Source organism: Lampetra planeri, chromosome 34, assembly GCF_965212315.1.
Source record: "Lampetra planeri chromosome 34, kcLamPlan1.2.h2, whole genome shotgun sequence".
Classification (NCBI taxonomy): Eukaryota; Metazoa; Chordata; class Hyperoartia; order Petromyzontiformes; family Petromyzontidae; genus Lampetra; species Lampetra planeri.
Genome location: NC_136140.1, coordinates 5528137 through 5548863, shown reverse-complemented (window position 1 = coordinate 5548863; position 20727 = coordinate 5528137). Strand labels below are relative to the sequence as shown.

Genomic DNA, 20727 nt, shown 5'->3' with positions numbered 1-20727 from the left:
TCAAAGGACATGTCCTGCTCAGGCCCGTCTACTTCTCAACGGGGTCTTACCTGCTTATACATATAGGCCATCTATCTGTGAACATTACAAAACACTGGCACTGTGAATTTCAGAGCGACTCTTTCCAACCTTAAGCAGTAAATGTCCACTGCACGGCCTTGACAAAACAAGACCCTGGATGTGAAAGCTGAGGGCATTTCCTGCTCTTCCCCTGGAGAGAAAGATGATGAAATTTCCAGTGGGAGCAGAGGATTTGGGTTGGATTTTCCAGCATGGTCTCTCCCAGTGGCCAATATTTATTGATCGTTCGGCCGGCGAATGAGCGGCGCTTTCAGGTGATTCCTTTCTCATTAAGGGCCCATAGTATTGACCGAACATCGGGCTAATGCATGGATTCTCCTTAAGGTAAAATTTCACTCCCATTACTGATCAGAAGGAGGGTATTATGGTTCCCTAATTCGGGGATATGCTTACATGTTGCGTGTTGAGAATATCGCATGATACTGCAATGTGGTTATTGCTCAGAAGGTGCATAGTTATAGTGACATGTGTATAAATAGCCACGATAGTAGCTGGGTGGCTCAGAGGTCAGAGCGTGTAGCCCAGCACCACTGATATTCTGGTGTTCAAAGCCAGACAGCCACCTGTGATTACACTGGGTTATCAGCTGTAGATCTCAGGAGTAGTTCTCTGATGTCATCGTCCAGGGTCGTTCATTGACACGGGGTGATGCACTGCGAGCTACAGAGTTCTGAGTGGAAGTGTCTTCATCTCAAGAGCTGATGCTGGTTGCGCAAATTGGAATAAAATTGGCGAAGAGGCAAAAAAAAACATACAAAGGTTGTCTTTCACACTTTACCTTTTTTTGACATTTTTCAGATCTGCCACTTCACAGTGGAATAATTCCAGCTCTTGGCTAGAGTGGAATTTCCTTTTACACCTCAGTGTGATTCACCGACAAAGGAATATATATATACCTTGTTCTAGTCTGCTTTCAAGATGTGCTCTTTAAAAATATGCACATCACGTGTTCCGCCAGCATAGAATTCTAGCCTTGATTTCACACACTTTGTTTTTTTATTCCCCGCAAGGCATGTTAATCACATGTCAATACAACACATTTTTTCGTTAAAAGGTTTAATTTCCACAAACGGAATATGCTGAATTAGATTATTTTTTTTACGATTTGGTGACTGGGGCTGAGACCATCAAGGTACTACACTTGGGAGAGATCCCCACAGTTTAATAACGGATGGCTGCCTGGACTCAAAATCCAGAATATTAGAATCAGAATCTTTATTTAGACCGGAGGAATGCGATGAGCTATGAAGCTTTATTTTTTCACAGATGTCCAAGTATGGGGCGGGTGGTGCCAGGTCACTGTTGTCACATGGGATTATCCACACCCCCCCCACCTTTGCCAAGCCACCCGGTCACCTCCAATAGTGCATTAGAATACTGCTTCAACAATTAACCTACTTTTAAAATGTAGAATGCCATTACATTCGGCCTCTATTAATGCTGCAATTCACTCCAATAGGTGCAGGTTTGTAGAGGAGGTGGGGGGGGGCTCAGGACTTGTTCAGATGTTACTCGCCCATCTCACGCTATCCGTGGCTGGGAATCACAACTCAGGGACACCAGGTTCGGTGCGGTGCGCTAACCACTGTGCCGTCGCCGCTCTCTCCGACGCGGAACGAAATTTGAGAGTCATCAATCATTCCGCAATGATGCACTGATATTGCTTGGAAGGCAAAACATTGTCACGCGGCTGAGCAAGGAGTTGTAAAGAGCAGCGACTGTGCTATGAAAGAGAAGCCTAATGGTCTTATAAGCTTCAGATTAAATCTAAAGGAAATGTATCCAGCGTACGTCTAACATTTGTCCTATTCCAATCACCGCTGTCTCACAATAATCATCAGATGCAGGCCCCCGTAGGGTCAACATCAACTGTTATTTCATTGTAAGACCAAACACCATGGAGATATGTACATGTACAGACCCTTTGTCAAAACACTGCTGAGTGGGGGGTCATGGGAGTTATTACCCTATACTCTACCACATTGGTCAGTGCAGGCTGCTGAGAGCGGGAGGCACAGACGTCAGAATTAAAACGATGCAGTGTCATGATGGATGTTGCTGTACTGCCCTGTGCTGTCCACAGCTCAGCATCACAGCAGCCCATGACACCCGCTGTGACTGTTGATCGCCCATCCAAGGACTTTCCAGGACCCTAATGAGGTCGGGAACATTGCAGCTGATTTGGTCATAGGCTCAGGAAATGATAACATCTGTCGGTTTTACTGTCGCAAGTGGCACATTCATTGGGTTATATTCTGGTTCATTTCTGGATGTGTGACTTGAGCAGTGGTCATTATTTGGAATTGTGGAGAAAGTCAGAAGGCTCGAGTTATTTCCGTGGGTCACGTCTGCTTTTCCCCGACACGATTTTTGGTGCTCGCCGTTTAACATGTGGACATGTCGCTGGCTACAGACTCTTATGAACTGACAACAATGCTTCCGAGTAAAATATAAGGGTAAAACAATGTGACTGCTACTGGACCCTTTAGCCATGTTCAAAGGCCTCCCATTATGCTGAGCTATTGTTGAGTGACTGTCACCAATATGTCAAAATTTAATTTCTCATTTCCCCCCTCCAAATCCATCACGGATGTGTTCCTACCATCACAGAACATGCAATGATGGATGGAATGGGGCGTCTTCAATATTCTGGCCATACTAGTATATGGCCTGCGATACATACAATTCCTTTGCTCGCTATTTAAATTGCTAATTAACCAAATGTGCGCAATGTCCATAAATGAATCGCCCGAGGTGCAAATCGTCCTGCAGTTGGTCTAAATTATAATAATTCAGCACCAAGGAACTCGGATTTTTTATCCGTAAAAGTAAAAATTTGTTAAGCTCATTGCACTCCAATGCGTGTTCTGGTTGTACCACATTCTGTTTTCGGCGTGATGTCCGACGCTTACTGAAGGTAGCCCCGGGCACACGAAGCTAAACTTTGGACATCGTACCCGGACAACACGCGGTAAGAACCCGAGAGGACATCGGAGAACTGTACGGCGCGGCAGAGAAACCGTACGCAGTCGCAGCAGAGGCACATTCTGTCTCTCATGCCCACGCTACGCAGAGGGCTCAGACTGTTTAACAAGGTCCCCTTCCCAAAATAGATATCGGTGTTTCCGTAGTCGTGAGCAGAGTAGCAGAATGAGGCTCCGAAGTAACTAGCGAGTGCCGCGATGCATTTACTGGAAGCGTTTAGGGGGCGGCCGTTTGGCCCAGTAGGATCAAGCATGGCCTGCACCAGCACCCTTCTGCATGCAAACCCCCTTGAGCGGGAAAGTTAGGACAGCTGTGCAATGTAGAATGGAGAGGGGGCGTGCGAGTCAACCAGTGAAGACCTTCCCCGTGAGTGCCTTTAAAATAGAACGTGTGTATTAAATTATAAAATGGACAGCGTGATGCGTGCTGTGATCGTGTTACGTGTAATGTGGCCCCAATTCGGTCGAAGAGGCAATTTCTGGTTTTAAATATGTCCACGGCAAACTTAATTTTGATCCACAAAATTGAGTTTGTCGAAATAGGGCTCCTAAAGTTGCAGAGATAATTTCAGGCAACTAGATTTTCTTAATCTTAAAATAGCTATCTCCCATTGTCACAAAGCCGGGCATCACCAATCATTGAAAAATCACAAATTAACTTTCTTCACTTTCTTTGATTTGAGTTTGTTGTGCAGAGATCACAATGTTACAAGATAAATATATGACATTAAACAATCAGACAGTGGCTCCTAAAGGCCAATGAGGGTTTTAATTTGACATACTGCATGGGAGGCACAGAATAATTAATAAACCATGATGATGAATCCTTCTGGTGAGTTATGATGGTATGCAGTGGATCACACAATTACATGAATGCATTACTCTGTCATTTAGTGGTGCAATGGTTAGTGTGCTGCTCATAATCGGATGGGGGTTAAGTTCAAATCGTGGTAAAGGATCAACTTAGCGCTTCATCCTTTTGGCTGTCAATAAAGAAAACCACTCGGTTGAAAGTCCACAGTGATTGCTTGTTTGATACATTTTCCCCCTGCCATAAGAATATGGAATTTCCACCACTGGTTAAAAGCTATAAAACAAGCAGTTTCAAACGCACACTTGTGCGAGTGGGAAGCCAATTTGTCATTCGCGTGACCTGAGCCGTTCCCCAGGGTACATGGCCAATCAGGGCAACTGCCCCGGGCCCCGCACTTCGGGGGGGGGGGGGGGGGTGCTTCCAAGTCACGGTGCCAAACGTAAACACTTCCGGTTTAGTTTGAAGGCGTCGGGAGGGGAGGCCCACACGGCGTGATGTGCCCCGAGCCTCGCACACCCTCTACAGATGGCCCTGAGAGCATGAAATATATCGTAATACTTAAAGCTCAAAGAAAAATATGAGCCTTTGCTATAAGTCCGTGCAAAAATCTGTGGAAGTACAGTGTGACATATGCGAGGCAATATTTATTTTGTTGAGGATGTAATAATCTGCAGCCGGTAGTGTGAAGGTGTTGGGCACAAAGTAATTGACTCGTAAATAAACAATACAACTTAAGAGGCAGGAAGCTTATAACGCAATTGTAAACTACTTGGAAAAAAACCTCTGCAGTCACGCTACCACCTAAGCTAATTGCCATTAGAAGGCTACCGGTGTCACTCAGGAATTAAATGCTATTTTTCACTGGCGTATTCCAATAAGTAGGCGTATGAACCGTGTGCTGATGTATTTATGAACATTAAGTGGGGCCTTTTGTCAACGCTGTGATTAATGATCTGGCTGGAGCCCAGACCATTACATGAATCAAGACGGCAATCTTTCACGTCCCCTTCGCCACTGACGGCGAAGATTCGCAGGCTGAATTTCAATTGATCACTCTTAGCCATTCTTTTTTTTTAACGTAACGCTCACAGAATAAAAACGCCGCCGGACAATTCCTGAACTTAGAACTCACTTTTACGTTTGAATTATTTAAAGCCCTTTGCCAATCCACTGCTGGATGAAGACCTCCCCCCCCCACGCTGCGTTGTCACGGAGGCCGTTTGGCCATACTTCACCACGATGGTCAACGTGGGTTGTGGGGGAAGTGTTTGGGGCAGCACCAGTTCAGATACCACTCACCACCAATGGCCTGGGAATCGAACCCAGGCCACGTATAAGTGCAATTTATTTAGATAACAGTTACCGCATGCGATGCCAGTAGTGAGGGGTGGTTCAACCACACTTGACCACACTAGTCAGTGTGAGGTTGGTGACGGAGAAAGGACAGCACCGGTGCAAGATATCACTCTCGCTAACTGATGTTAGCCGTGGCTGGCAATTAAACTCCAGTTTGCGGCGCAGTGTGCCAAGAGCTGCGGCACCGCGCATGCTACCCGTCCAAGACAACGTAACATCTCAACGTGTATTCAACGAAAGGCTCGTGGGCCCAGAAAACTCACAGGGAGCTCTCGGTGCTCCACAAAAATCACGACACAAGCGTGAACGCAGCAGCTATACTCCCGCGCCGTAGTCATCCCGTCTGGACGTCTGGCGCTTATTCTCCGGCTGGAGACCCCCCCCCCCCCCCCCCCGTGGCGCTGGGAAGCACCGATGTGGAACTCGCCACTCGCACTGCGAATCGATGCCACCGGGAACGCAAAGTCCGGAGATGAAACATTGTCACAGGTTGTACGGCGCCCACACCCCCCCCCCCCCCATTTCCTCCCCCCCCCCCACCCCCTTTAATTTTCCGCAAAATTAACCACGAGGGGGCCGCGCGAGTTACGGACCCGACCCGACGGCGCGGCGGCAGACAGCGAAACGCATTTGTAAAATACTCCGCACGCGGCGCGGAAAGCCATTACGCGAAGAGTCCATCCGATGCATTGCAGCTCCGGTGTTCTAAGCATTACAACACGGAGCCAGCCGCAAAGCACGACAAACGCGGCATGAAAACTATTTCTCAGGCCACTGAGAAAGGCTAGACTCGGCTGTTAAAAAAATAATGTTTTCTAAGTTCGTCTTTTTTGACCTCGGAGCTGCTGTAAATCACTTGTTATTTTGCCAAGTGCACTGAAAAGCAAAGCCTGATGTCTCAGGGAAGCGAGAGTAACCGAGCCACGTTCTTGACCAACAATAGCCGGGGAAAATGAGCAGCGCTGCCACGGCATGAATCACTGTCCGCTTCGCCTTGCCGCTTCGCGGTGCTCGGCAGGGCTGCTAACCGCGAGTTCACGAGTTGAAGTCCCCGCCAGGGTCAACTCGGCCCCATAACCATCGTTCATTTGGGGTCAGCGAAGTGACCACCGCATGCCAAGGCTGCACCCATTGTCAAGGGCGCCGGTTGGTTATTTATCGCTACCGTCGGGGAATATTACTTCAGTCCATCCGTCTGTTCGACTATCCATCCAAGGACGTGATAATCATAAAACCCCAAGCCAATCTATATTCAACTAAGTACACCGATTTTCAATGCCACTGCCCATATCTGTGTACATTCTGGACAAAATTGACAATTCAATCCTTTATTGGTTTGTCTGTGGTGCGATGTACATGACTCTCATTGGCAGAGTGGGTGGCAAAAGTGTTGTCCCCCTACTGTGTGGACCAGAGGTCGCTTCTAGTCATCTCAAGAGGTAGCTCTGTGGTATCCGTTTCCGCGGGCCATTCTTCTGACAAAACGGGCAGCTGCACTACTCCGCGGGAGGTCTGATACGATTCTTCGTCTCATGGTATAATTCGTGGGCCGAAGATAGATAAAAAAAAACAAATCAGGCCACACAAACGGAGCGCACGCGCCGCCTTTCACACTCGCACCGCCGCCGCGTACCCGTGGCCTCGTCGGATGCGCGCGGCGCCTCCTCGCGCTGCTGCCGCGCTGCCTCCTCCATCTCGGGCACGTAGAACTGCACCTGCTTGGCCAGCGGGCAGAAGTAGTGGATGACATCGTCCCAGTAGATCTCCACCCAGGGGTGCGCGCACAGCTTGCGCTCCTGCACGCGGACACGCACATGCGGACACGCGTGTTCACATCGCTGCACCGTGACCACTGGCCATGCCACGCGACGCGTCGATTCGTCGAATGAGTACAGGTTCGTACGGCCACGACCGGAGGTGTATCTCGACTCGCCCATCCTGGAGAATCCGTGATTTGTCAAGGGTCGGCGTTAAAATTCATTTTAAAAACTTTTTTTTTATTGCAGCGAATATAGCAGCCACTCGTGGCTGCAGGGATCATATGAACCTGTTAAAAACAATGTATACAAACCATGAAGATGTGTTCTTTCATCAGCGATTTGATGCATATATCAGAAGGCTTAAGAATATAACATTGATTGACCTATACGTCGTTATACCTCCACTCACAATATATACATCGATGTATGCATGGACATTGATAATTTACTTATTTAAGCAAATATTTACACTGGCATTAATGGAATGAAACCTGTACAAATTAGACTGAACAAATGAGAAACAATACAAACGAAAAAGTACAACATAGGGGTAAAACAATCCAACCGATTCATCAAAATTGATTGACATTTATTCCAACGTGCTGAAATGAACCATGTGTGTAAGATTCTATGCATTTTTATTCATGTAGCTTGAATGTTTAGGCCACCCCAGCTACTGCTACAGGCCCCTATATTCACCCTGAATTATGACCTCGAATCATCACAATTCATTGAACTGTGGGAAGTGGAAGGGAAGGGAGGGGGGTATCATTACAGGGTCGAGTAAAAACTAGACGAAGAAATGAAAACGGAATCCAATCTCAACTCCGAATTGCAACACAACCCCCACTACCCACATCCCTGGCACGGTGGGTCTGCAGAAATACTTATGAACCACCCCGCTGCCCGCCAACCGACCACGCCTGCATCAAGTGTTACAGTCGGAAAAGGGCTACGCTAGTAATTGGGCACACATCCCAGGAACGCAGGTCAATGGCAGCAACCTCCAAAAGCCGTGTAAAATCACCTGAATTACTGCGGTGGCCATGCCCTTGTCATCTTAGAGGACTCTTAAAAAGTTTCGGAAACCTACGAGAAGTTTGGGAGGTTTTAAAGGCCTCTGGCTTTCTGAGATGCGGGTGTGGGCTCGAGGTGACGGCTGTCAAAAGCGTTGCGATTGAGCGTTAAGTAACCGGCGGCAATTGCCGCGCTCAGCGATTGATCCGCACGCCCTTTGGCCCATTGTGGTCTCGGGTGTGTGCGCATGCCGGCTGGCCGATTGGTAATAACGGCCACGTGTAAAGGGGGTGCTCAATCATAATCCGACTGCATAAGTTCTCAGGTTAGCCTATGCATCACACAACACGATACTTTGTCCACGGCCTCACGCAGGCAAGCCGGTTGGGCCACCTGTCCCACTTTTTCCCAGGATCGTCGTCCTGTTCAGGGTAGCTGCCCTGGGAAATCTGAGTCTTCCTCGGGTCACAAAAAGTCAAGTGTTGTTGTTTTTGTTGCCAGTTGCATAATAATACTGCACGCAATACAAGCCATTAACAAGTCGTTCTTTCCTTCTCCGGTACAGAGATATTCTTTTCCCGATGATACGATGGCAACCCTTGCCAGTGGCAATATTGCACCCACAAAGCTATACGCAGACACTAGAGCGCTATTGGACGGTTATTAAATTCAGAGAGTGCGCAAGATTTTCTATATATATACACACACACACTAACAAACATATAACTTGTGCTCAATTGCTATTTACAGAGTATATACATTTAAAAAAAGAACGAATTCGTAGTGTCAAATTACTGGGTTGTTTTCAACCTGCTATCATTTGGCTGAAACTAGTTTGCCAAAACAAGTCTGAGGCTGCAATTTTTTTCTGCTTTGCCAAGTAATAAGTAATTGTTATTGAGTGTTTAAAGCAATGTCTACACTTATTATGAGGTCTCATACATCCAGTCAGAGAGTGTGTTTTGGTTTAAATATTTTAACCGATTCTAATTTGACACCGTATTTTACTGTTGTGAACGTGGTTACTGTGGCTAGTATCCTTGTGTTTATTTGATGTTCCCACCGCATTATGTTACACAAATAGCTGTTCTTGTACAGAGCATAGAGAAGTTCCTCATATTAAGACTATGTACTAATCTAAATAATTATTATATGTATGACGTATTTAAAGTTGCATTATAAAGTCTAGAAATTGTGACATCATCTCAAGCCGCTGTATAAACAGGAGTAAACATTTCCAGTCTAGTATGAATACATATTTATTTGTTTGAAAGATTTGAGCGAGTCGACTGTTAAAGGAATTGGAGACGACATTGCACTAGGAGCGTGTGTTTCACAAAGATAGTCGGCAATAACGCAATTCACGGGTCCCGTCGTGAAAGCTATTCGTCCTGTAGCCCTCGTTGGCTGTCGCTTGCCCTCCGTGTGAAACACCGTACAATGGGAACCGTTCAGAAAAGTGCCGGTGTGCACGCTCGGTGCTCCGAAAAGGTTCCTGCGTGGCGCACCGTCGTTTACCGGTGCATCTCGAACCGCTGCGAGCAGCCAGAGAATTGGTTACTCACATTTTCTCACACCCCAAGAAAAAATAAAAAAAAAATCTCAAAAGCATTAATCGATTGACCCCGCCGTTGCGTTCAGTGCCAGCTCCCATCGGCGTTCAACCGTCAGGACGCACTCGAGCCAAGGCCCCTGGATCGAAGCGGCTGGCGGTAGAAAGCTGCGCGCTCGTCGAGTCCTCGCGTCACATCACCGGGGCGGTCGATCGGGCTCCGCCGGCGAAGTGCCACGCGCAGACGGGGCGACGGCGTGCGCGGTCGCCGATGACACGCTGCTGTGCCGCCATCGACCCAGATCCGGTTTGCGTGAGAGAAGCCGATCGGGCCAAGTGCCTCGGTGGTAGTAGTGGCTCGCAATAATGTCACGGTGGCAGAATGTTAATCATCTCGCCTGGTATGCAGGAGGTCATGGGTTCTTCCGACCCTGACGCCTGTATATTTTGAGTTTATGCGTTCTCTCTCCCTCCCCGTGGTCACGTGGATTTTTCTCCGGGTCTTCCGGTTTTTCCATCCACATTTAGAAACATGCGTTTAAAAGTATTTTGCTGCGATAAATTTGCACGTGATAAGCCACTTCGTCGAGCTATCATTTGTGACCAGGTCGCTTCAGAAAAAGAGTTATCTAGCTCAGTGGGCGTTACCTGGTGAAATAAAAGTAGTAAGTCGTTGTAGAAGGTTGTCAGTTTCAATCTTGGTTGGGGGCTGATTCAGCCCATCATCCCACCCGTGTCAATAAAATATGTGCCACTTCGTGGGGAATTTAACACGAGTTTTCCTACGGATAGACTTGCCCCGCCATGGGAATGAGGAATTTACACTGGCGGCTCAGAGCTGCAAAATAGAAGAGGAGCACCGTCTCGAATGCTTGAGCAGGAAATCACTTCGGACTTTTGAAAAGCAACGCCGAGACTGAAGAGTCACGATCGGTAACCAGCGCTCAAGACAAATGCCCTGGGCCGTCAATTCTCAAAGAGATGACTGTCATTTATTCCTGCTGCCCAATTTATATGTAACTCCAAAACCCCCGTGAAAGCCACGTCTTCACAAGGGCAGCAGTATCAATATAAATGAACTCAAGTGCCAATTCGCCTTTAAAATAAATCGTTTCCCTTGCCTTTGGCCATCAAGTAATTGCCTCTATCTCGGCGTCATTCAAATGCTACGCAATATCTATTTGCCAAGGTTAATGTTAATCATCGCAATCATCAGCCGTCGTCTTCCCACCACTCATTAAAAAAGGCCTCGCCACGCCGTCTCCACCGCGCTCTTTCAAGCCGCTCGTGTGGCTGGTTCTCTCTCAGTGTAATTCAGAGCATGTGTCTCTCCATGCCTCTTTGCACGCCCTCCAACATGTGTTACATCCTCTTTGGCAGCGTCCGTGTTTCTGATCCATCCCTTAGATGGCAAGATGAATTGATTGAAAACTCTCCTCTTCAGAATCTCAATGAACCACTGCAGACGCTGTCTTTCCGACAGACCTGTTCTTCACCTGAGGACGGCTGCTTGCGTTGTGGCCGAAACGTCGTGAGAATTATTTTATTGTTTTATTTATTTTATTTTATTATTTCCCTTCTACGTGACTTTACCGAAAGAACCAAGAAGATGAATCCCTGCAGTCACGAAAGCTTTAAATCGAAATTGAAACACTGCTTTCTTCAGTATCACAATGGTACACCGCTTCAGTATCGCAATAGTAGAAATGTCGTAATCAAATGCGATGATGAACATTTCATTATGAACGTCAATATGCGCCGACAATTGTTTCGTGCTAATCAACTCTTATTTGTAAGGGAACTTCCACTAATGTCTCAAGGCGCCTAGTGGCTGCAGCGGTGACATGAACCTATTACATACAATGTATACGAATAGGAAAACATTGATTCTTAAACACGTAACTCAATGCATGTCTTGTGAGCTTAGCAATTCATATTCATCAGTGAATCGATGCACGGTTCCACCTCTACCACAGAATCCTTCCATGGCGAAAAATGGAGAGTTTACTCATCAAGACAATATTGCATGTATGGCATGATGTTTGTAAATGTATCATGATTGTTACTGAGTCCTTGTTAACTGCTCATTTTATCTCTCATGACGACTCCATTCAACACAATCCCAGGCAAATGCAGCTAGGCTGTACGTACGAGACTAGCCATTTACTACTATAATGAGCCAAAAATGTCTGTGTGTCCCGCACGCGACGTCACTCCACGTCGGCCCGCCCCCCTCATTAATAATCATGAACAGGTGACGGCCTCCACATTGACCCCCCCTCCCTCATTAATAATCATTATAAGGTGACGTCCTCCAAATGGACACCCCCCCGACTTTCATAATAATTAGCGGCTGACGTCACTCCACATGGGGGGCCGAGGCGCCTCCTCCCCCCTCCTCGGCGTCAACTTACAACCCTCGCTACAAAGGCAGAACCCTCACGTCACGTGATCTCCGTGACGCTGTTGAGACATCAAAGTAAAAAGGACGTCATGATGAACAAGGGATTATAACCTTTAAATTAAATAGGTCTGTGTCACCGCGGCCTTACAAATTGCACACGAATTGATACAATTAATATCACATCACGTTCTGCTGTTCGCTTGCAAGTTTCAGATTTACTGCAATACGTCCACCCTTGAACAGGCAAAAGGCCAGTAGCTCATCATTGTATAGCCAGGCTGCATGTACTAGACTAGCCGTAGTTCACAATCATTTAGCCAGGCTGTCTGTACTAGAATAGCCATAGTTCATAATGGTAAATGTGTTTTTTATTCCTTTCCCACCAATTCCTTACTGCCTTCACAACAATTGTCTGCAGGGTAGGGAATACGGTTAATTTACTTACATACGCTGGATGAACCGTTACGCCTGCCAAATCTAATGTAAATCAACTGTAATGTTTCACATGCAGTCATTTATGTTAGTATCTAACACCAAGAGCCATAACATAATAAGCCATGACCGTTATGTTAATTCGAGGAATTACGGTTTCCCATAGTCAAGGAATAAAATATTTATGCAAATGTAATCCCATACTCTTAGGTTTTTTCGGTAAAGTCACGTAGGTAAAAATAAATAATACAAATAATAATAGAAATAAAGTTATAAATCACGACGTTTCGGAGGCAACACAAGTCTCCGTCATCAGGTGGGACCGTCACAGCTAGATTTACTGTATCAAATGTAATCCCAATTTAATAAGTGTCAAATATGGGATGCTGAGTGTTGAGCACACTGCAGCATGAACCTGGAAACCCGAGTTCAATTCCAAGCCAGTGCTAACATTGTCTCGTGAACCAATTCCCTCCCCAACAGAGATAACTAAACTATAAAACAAACTATTTTGTATTTGACCAGGTAAGGCTCACTGCCCTATATAGGTCTTTCTCAGAAGTGAACCTTTCAACAAATGATAGGTCAACGAAGCGGCTTATCACGTGGAAATGTGTTGCAGCCGAATACTCTAAAACGCACGTTTCTCAACGTGGATGGGAAAAACCGGAAGACCCGGAGAAAAATCCACGCCACCGCAAGAAGAACAAACTCCAAATATACAGGTGTCGGGATCAAACCCACGCGCCTCCTGTATACCAGGCGAGGTAGTTAACATCTCGCCACCGTGGCACAAACAGCTCTGAGCTATCCACTTCTGTGGGGCTCTCTCTAGTGGAGGCCCTTCTGCCAGCAGTGGTGTGAGCAGGCAATTGCAGGGCTGCATCTTTACCGCCACCTTACGTGGGCCATTCGGGCTTAAAATGTCAAATACAATGATGCCAGCAGATCACTTTCCAGACGCTAATGCCACGGTCTCTTAAGAGGTGAAGTGGGGAATATTGGTTTCACGTGAATGCCGACATGCAGCTTGCGGTAGATTCACACATCGTTTAGGAGTACACATGCTTAAAGAAGAGGCCATTGCTATCATTATTATAGTAAACAAAAAAATCACCATACCATTTGGACTTGTAACATGAGCTATGGCAATTTTTTTTTTTAAATATACAAAGTGATGACCTAAAACCCAATTAAAAGGACTTACTTTTTTAGAAGTAAATGTTAGGTTTAATGAAGCGCATAAAATAAGGTCACATGCTGCACTATCCGGTGTTAACATTTTACCTCTGAAATAAAGAAATATTAGTTCTCCAATTAGGTTGCAATGTCAAACTGTGACCTGCGTTTTGCAAACATTCAAATTCTCAAGCGTTTAGTTTTTTCAATTTACATACACGGCGGCCATACATGTACACTTCCTATTCAGGCAGAGCTGATGTATATTCAATTTCACAGCTATTACGGAGAAGTCTTGTGAATTATAAATGAGCTCGGAGGCATAGGTTACCAATACGTAACCCGCAATTGGAAATTCAATTACAAACACAATGGGAAGTCAAAAAGGCGTGGGGATACCATGGGCCCCGCCGACACAAGTACTTCGATCATGCAGCAGGGTGGAAAGCTGGCAATCGGTCTTTGCACCCGACAACAAAATCATTCAGTCGACACTTTTTAGAAAGAAAAAAAAAAAACCTCCAAACTTCTTAGCCGGAATTCTGATTATCAAGTGGCCTCAAATTGATCCGCGCAAAATCAGAAATGTTCGGGAGACGATTCAGCCTACGACCTGAGCCTTCATGGAGACAAACGGAATGACCTGGAACTGTGGCAAAATATTCCGAATATCTGTGCCTTTGTGTCGATGAGACTCGCCTCGTAGTTATCTCCCAGAAGTGCTAAATTCATCATATTATGTGAGCCTTTTTGCAGATAAGAGAAAAAAAACCCAGCAGCTATGTCGTATTCTTCTTAGGTTTTTTCGGTAAAGTCACGTAGAAAGTAAAATAAAATAAAATACGTGACTTTACCGAAAAAACCTAAGAAGATGATTCCTTGCAGTCACGAAAGCTTCAAATCTAGAACTATGTCATATTCTTCACCGTGCAGGGCCATGCGTTGGCCAGAAAGGGCTCACAGTCCAGGCGTGCTCGCACACTTGTACCCGGGCAAGGCGATGTGATGCAGCGTTTCCATTGGCATTAAAACATCGGAACCAAGACGAGCTGAGCCTTTCCTGGAATGGTGTGACACCGCTAAGTTCTTATCCTCATATCATGGACCTGTGGTCTCGGATTGGTACAAAAAACCAGGGCATTTTATAGGCAGAAGAAGAAGGGAGAACTACATGATAGTGTTTGGGTCTTTCGGTAAAGTCACATAGATAGGTTCAAATTAATAATAAAATAAATATATAAACTAAGAACGTTTCGATCACAACACAAGCGATCGCCATCTTTTTTCCTCCTGATGACGATCATTTGTGTTGTGATCGAAACGTCGTGAGAATGTTATTGTTGTATGTTTATTATTTTATTATTTCCCTTCTACGTGACCTTACTGAAAGAACCAAAAATATGAATCCCTGCAGTCACGAAAGCTTTAAGTCAAGATAGAACTACATAATGTTTCAAGAAGACTCTCTGCTCTCTGCCTCCCTCCAGAGCCAGAGGTCCAAGTAAACATAATTTATTTAAAACAAGGTTTTGCGTGTTTGAGTCAACTTACATTATCACGATAAATAATCAGTTATTTTCGTAATTTTCAGCCACTTTTTAAAAAAGAACATATATACGGCCCTGAAGTCGATTCAAACTCAGGATCTCAGCAGTGCCGGCTCTAGCGCTATGAACAATAACACCGCCTGAACACCGCTTGTGTTTTGGAATTTAAATCGCACCGGTCACTCAATCGGGGATTTTATCAGCAAGTCTGGCTGCAAGTACATGGACTGCCAGCTCAACAAAATCTGCCTTAATCCTTAGGCGACAGGATATAAATATTGTTCCCAGGACTAGCGGTGCCGACATCACAGGGCAGTCGTTTCTACCTGGGGTCTCGGTGAAGGTCACCCCCGGACCATCTACCTCATTTGTCCTGAGCGGAGCTTCCTACGCGTGCGGCTCGGTCTGCCCTGCTTTACTTGCCCTTCTTCTGGCCTCGTACATTCACGTCTCCGTTGGGACATCCGTGTCCACGACTCTGCAGATAAACCAACCCAAGAAACCAAGTGACTCTTAAGCACCTGAAACGTCGTGAGAATTATTTTATTATGTTTTATTTTTATTATTTTATTATTTCCCTTCTACGTGACTTTACCGAAAGAACCAAGAAGAAGAATACCTGAAACAGCATTTGGGATACCAAGAAGGGATCATCACAACTCTTTACCAGAGCTTAATAGGTGCCAACTATTACTTGCTCAGAAAAGCCTCACTTGAGTCACGACTCTTTTGTTCAGGAGGGTCCTGCATTGGGATGTTTGGCCAATTCCATGAGAAAATATTTGGTGTGCCGGAATAACTCCAGAAACCAGAATGGGATTACACTCAACACTGCCATCTGCTGGTGACACCTCCCGAACCCGTACCTGCAACACCAGGCGAGACCTGGTGGATTACTCATCCAGTTCGTAAGCGAGCTCAAACTCTGCTCAGCTTCTGAGGCGTGACAAGACAGGGCACATGCAGGGTGACTTGGTTGGAGGCGAGCGCACGGCTGCTTTTGCCCGATTTCAAAAGGTGATGAATTAAATTGTAATTAGCATCATTATATATTTTTACACCTGCGGGTTTTCTTTACATCGCAAGTAAAAATGGTTAATTCTGTTATCCTACAAGCATGCCCAGCCCTGTTTCTAATCTTCCCTCTGCCACCACGTGATATATCCAGGGAGCAAATTTAATTAACAGAATCTTGTTTCTGAACCTTTTTCCCATTACCGCAGGGGACAGACCTGTAATTTTTAATCAGTGATTACGGAAGTTTTTATTAAAAGGAATGAGTGGATAGAGATGGTGAGAAGTAGGAGGCGGGGGGGGATTTAAAAAACAGTGTCTGGGTAACATCAATTTCCCTCTCCGAAGTAATTTGCTTGATAGAACTCGTTGAGTCAATGATGTCACGTGAACCACGGCTTGGTTTGGTAGAATTGGGAGTGGAACAGCATCATCGATTCGTCAATTCAATACCCATTCTTGAGCTAACAAACCAAGTGCGTTTTTCAATCATCCGTATAATTTGTATGTGCAACATAACGTCCTTGCCCTCACCTCCGATTAGCACCGTTGGCTACGTGCGGTGCGAAAGAAGTTCAAGTTGAACAAATATAATGTACATACAGCAATGGGTTCACGTCTCCCGTGCAGCTATTGATGTAAAAAAAAGGCGCAAAACGAATCTTGAAATCGAACCATGACCCCCCCCAGCCGCCCCCCCCCCCCCACCGAGTCGTGACATTCACGGAATAGCCAGGAGATTAATAATTCCACCGCAACTCGTTATCAGAAGGTAAAGGTGCAGCCCAGCAATTGCCTGCGCGGGCCACCCGCTGGCGGAAAGGCCTCTACTCCACGCTACACGGAGCTCTGGAGAGAGCCCGTCTCTCTCGTTGGGGTATTTTTGTCCCCTACTCTTCCCACACTCGTGGTCAAACATCTCGGAAAAGGTGGGAGTACCCACACCTTAGCCCACCGTGCACGAATTGCCGATCGACGGTAATGCACAAATCGAAATTGAACCGCCACTACGGGGTGGGATTCCACAAAACTTTAAGATCTTTCAACAAACTCCGGGATAAGAAGGCTCAGCTAATCGAGTCTCTCACCTTTCTGAAGAGATGCCGCGACTCTAAGGTAATACCAATCGCATTTACACTAACCTCTGCTGCTGTAACCCTACGCATTTCACAAGTAGTACTAATCGCATATCTGCATTTCCCATAAATATGCTAAATTCCTCTTGATATGCAAATTCTTTTGTCAAGGCGCTCTTCGCCCCCTCCATCCCAGCTTAAATAGTCGCTCCAAGCCTGGGGCTTGTCATTCAGACTCTGTCTTCTCGACAGACCTGTTCTCCACCTGAGGATGGCTGCTTGCGTTGTGGCCGAAACGTCGTGAGAATTATTTTATTATGTTTTATTTTTTATTATTTTATTATTTCCCTTCTACGTGACTTTACCGAAAGAACCAAGAAGAGTAGTAATGCACCTATTTATACTGTTGGGTGGACAGAGGTGGGATGGAGGGGGTTAAGAAACTTGCTCCATTGTTTTAATTGCTGGGCAATGAGGTGGAATTGAACCAGCGGCCCTCGAGACTGCAAGTCCAGCGTGATGGCCATTACACCGTGGCAGCATCCAGAGCTTCTTGGATGATCGCCAACACAAATGGCGTCTCTCTGCCCAAACACTTTAGTCTGGTAGCGAAATGATACTTTCGACAAATGCGCAGGGTGTATATTCCGCCGAGTTGCTTTGCCCAAAGGCACGGTAAACCTCACAGACAAAACAGACTTGTAAAGTAAAATAAATGAAGCCATCAAGAACTGTAACAGAATACGCACGTATGAACAATGGTGGTAATACAATATGCGTATAAATAACGAAAAAAGGAAAAATAAATAAATGTAACTGTTCAATCAGTGCTATGCTATTGGCTTTTATTTGTTGATGTATCGCAGCATGATGCAGGGGTGCACGCACAAGCATTTGTCATTCCCACTTAAAGATTACAAACTTGTCAATAAGCAATTTATATCAACCCCTGTTGACATGGCACCTCCCTGAAACAGCACCGTGGCAGACCCAATAAGCAGCAGCGACTGCTTAATGTACACATACCTGTGCAGCCCTCTCTCACTCCACTGCTGGATGAGCACGATAATTCACCACGCACGCCGGTTGGTGAAGGCGAAAAGCACGAACATCGGAGCATAGTACGGCACAACAATTGATTTTGCTGCACTGACCTCTGCTGACAATAATATGGTCCGTCAGCAGCCTATGCCACCTGTTATCCGCATGGTGGTCACCTCAAAACTATCCAGGCTCAACGCTGATGAGCTTCCGAGGGTCTGAAGTGATTGGACTCATTTTGGGCGAATTGGTCATGGATAAATTTCGATTTAAAGCTTTCGTGACTGCAGGGATTCATCTTCTTGGTTTTTTCGGTAAAGTCACGTAGAAGGGAAGTAATAAAATAATAAAAATAAAACATAATAAAATGAAACAATTCTCACGACGTTTCGGCCACACGGCTGCTTGCGTTGTGGCCGAAACGTCGTGAGAATTGTTTCATTTTATTATGTTTTATTTTTATTATTTTATAACTTCCCTTCTACGTGACTTTACCGGAAAAAACCAAGAAGATGGTCATGGATAGCTGCTCAATACCACGAAAAAATAATGCAGTGAACTTACCATTTACTCATGAATGAACATGGATGCAGGATTTGTAAATTACATTTTGCAGAAATAACTGCTCACATCCAGCCTTCCGGATATCAAGGAACTACAGTAATTTTCAGGTAAAAAATAATAACATTTTAAGACAACTGTTTTCTTTTTAATACTTGTCTTTGTATATTAACAAAACTTTAATATTTCGATTTAAAGCTTTCGTGACTGGAGGGATTCATCTTCTTGGTTCTTTCGGTAAAGTCACGTAGAAGGGAAATAATAAAATAATAAAAAATATATTTTTTGTTTTATTTTCATTATTTTTGTCTTTCCCTTCTATGTGACTTTACCGAAAGAACCAAGAAGATGAAAAAACCCCTTAATATTTTACACAACTGGAGAGTTTTTTTTTTTAACTCACAACGATACGTCCCATCGGCCCTTGAAGACACAATAAGTCGTGACTGGTCTTTGGCAACTGCCGTGACATTTGCTTGTGCCAGGGAGTATTTCCATGTTTGTAAATCAGTTGATTTCATTGTTTACAGGGAGCAGAAAAGATAAGGGTGGGTACGAATGTGGAGCAGAAAGAACAACAACAACTGAAGCTCCAATGTGAGGGAGTGAAAAGGAAGGGATGACATGCGAAACGAAACGTGCGTTCACAATTTGCACTTCGGCCAAAGCCGAGATGTCAACAGACTTGCGGTTTACAGCAACTACTATAACTCGCTTCATCGTTCATCATGGTCATTCACAGACTTTGTCAATCCACTGCTGAATGTAGGCCCTCTCCCACACCGTGTCCGGTCATGGGGGTCATTGGATCAAATCTAAATTGAAAACTCATTCATGCAGAACTGCTTTTACTGGTAGGAACCACCTGATTCCACCAGCCCACAGGGGATTATTGTGTCCGTCCGTCCGTCGTGCATCCAAAAATGGGAGGGGTGGGGCTGGGTGGAGAGGGGAGGGTGGGAAGGGGCTGTGTGGGGAGGGTGGGGAGGGGCTGGGTGGGGAGGGGCTGTGTGGGGAGGGTGGGGCTGGGTGGGGGGTGGGAGGGGTGGGGCTGGGTGGGGAGGGTGGGGAGGGGCTGGGTGGGGAGGGTGGTGCTGGGTGGGGGGTGGGAGGGGTGGGGCTGGGTGGGGAGGGGCTGGTCACCCCGTGGTGCCCTTATAAAACTCAACGTTTAACCTACTCACGCCGGCTTGTGCCCGCCCTCATAGTCGGGCATATTTGCGGAATACACCACGCCGCCGTTGACCCTGGCCATTGACCGAGCAACCCAACGTTCCTACCAGCTCCCTCCGCAGGAATGTGTTTGTGGTGGTCCTACCCCCGCACCCCCGATTAGCACGGTTGGCTACGCACGGTGCGTGACAGATTCAAGATACGTACTTAACCGCTCTGGTCAGTGTGGGTTCGTGAAGGCGGGGGGGGGTTAGCCTGTAGCTATCTCAACTTTTAACGAGCTACACTCACTCAATCAAAAGTGCCGGTTATACAACACGTGGTCGGAGTTGTTTCTGACATGGACTCCACTGCCAACCTTTCATAGGCCCCGCCGCATCATCTGCCAACTCTGCCTCTTACCAGGGTAGCCACACGCCTTTAGCCTGCATCGTTGAGTCGAACACGAGGCCACCGCACATTCTAAAAGTGTCCGATTTTTTTGCTTGGGGCCACCGGTATAGGCTTTCTAAAACCGAGGTCTAGCGCAGCCAAAGCAGGACCGGTTGGTTAGGGCTTCGCGGAGCGCAAGCAAGGGTTAACGGCACGTTCATTTGCGCTAAGTCAACGGATCCTTCTGCCCCGCGCTAATGAAGCCTACATGTTTGTTAAGTATTAATGCACAGAGGAACACTGATTATCTTCCCAGGCAACGTTGGGCGTTGTGCACAAGCATTGGCGCTGCGTCCTCCCCTCA

At 46.1% G+C, this 20727-nt stretch overlaps 1 protein-coding gene across 1 annotated transcript in view; it reads right to left on the bottom strand.

Moving 5' to 3' along the window:
* Positions 1-20727, bottom strand: part of TEX264 (testis expressed 264, ER-phagy receptor) — a 154245-nt gene that overhangs the window by 24020 nt on the left and 109498 nt on the right. The window contains exon 3 of the mRNA XM_078610581.1: positions 6869-7031. Coding sequence (XP_078466707.1) covers positions 6869-7031 — 163 coding nt within the window. The remainder of the gene's footprint in view (positions 1-6868; positions 7032-20727) is intronic.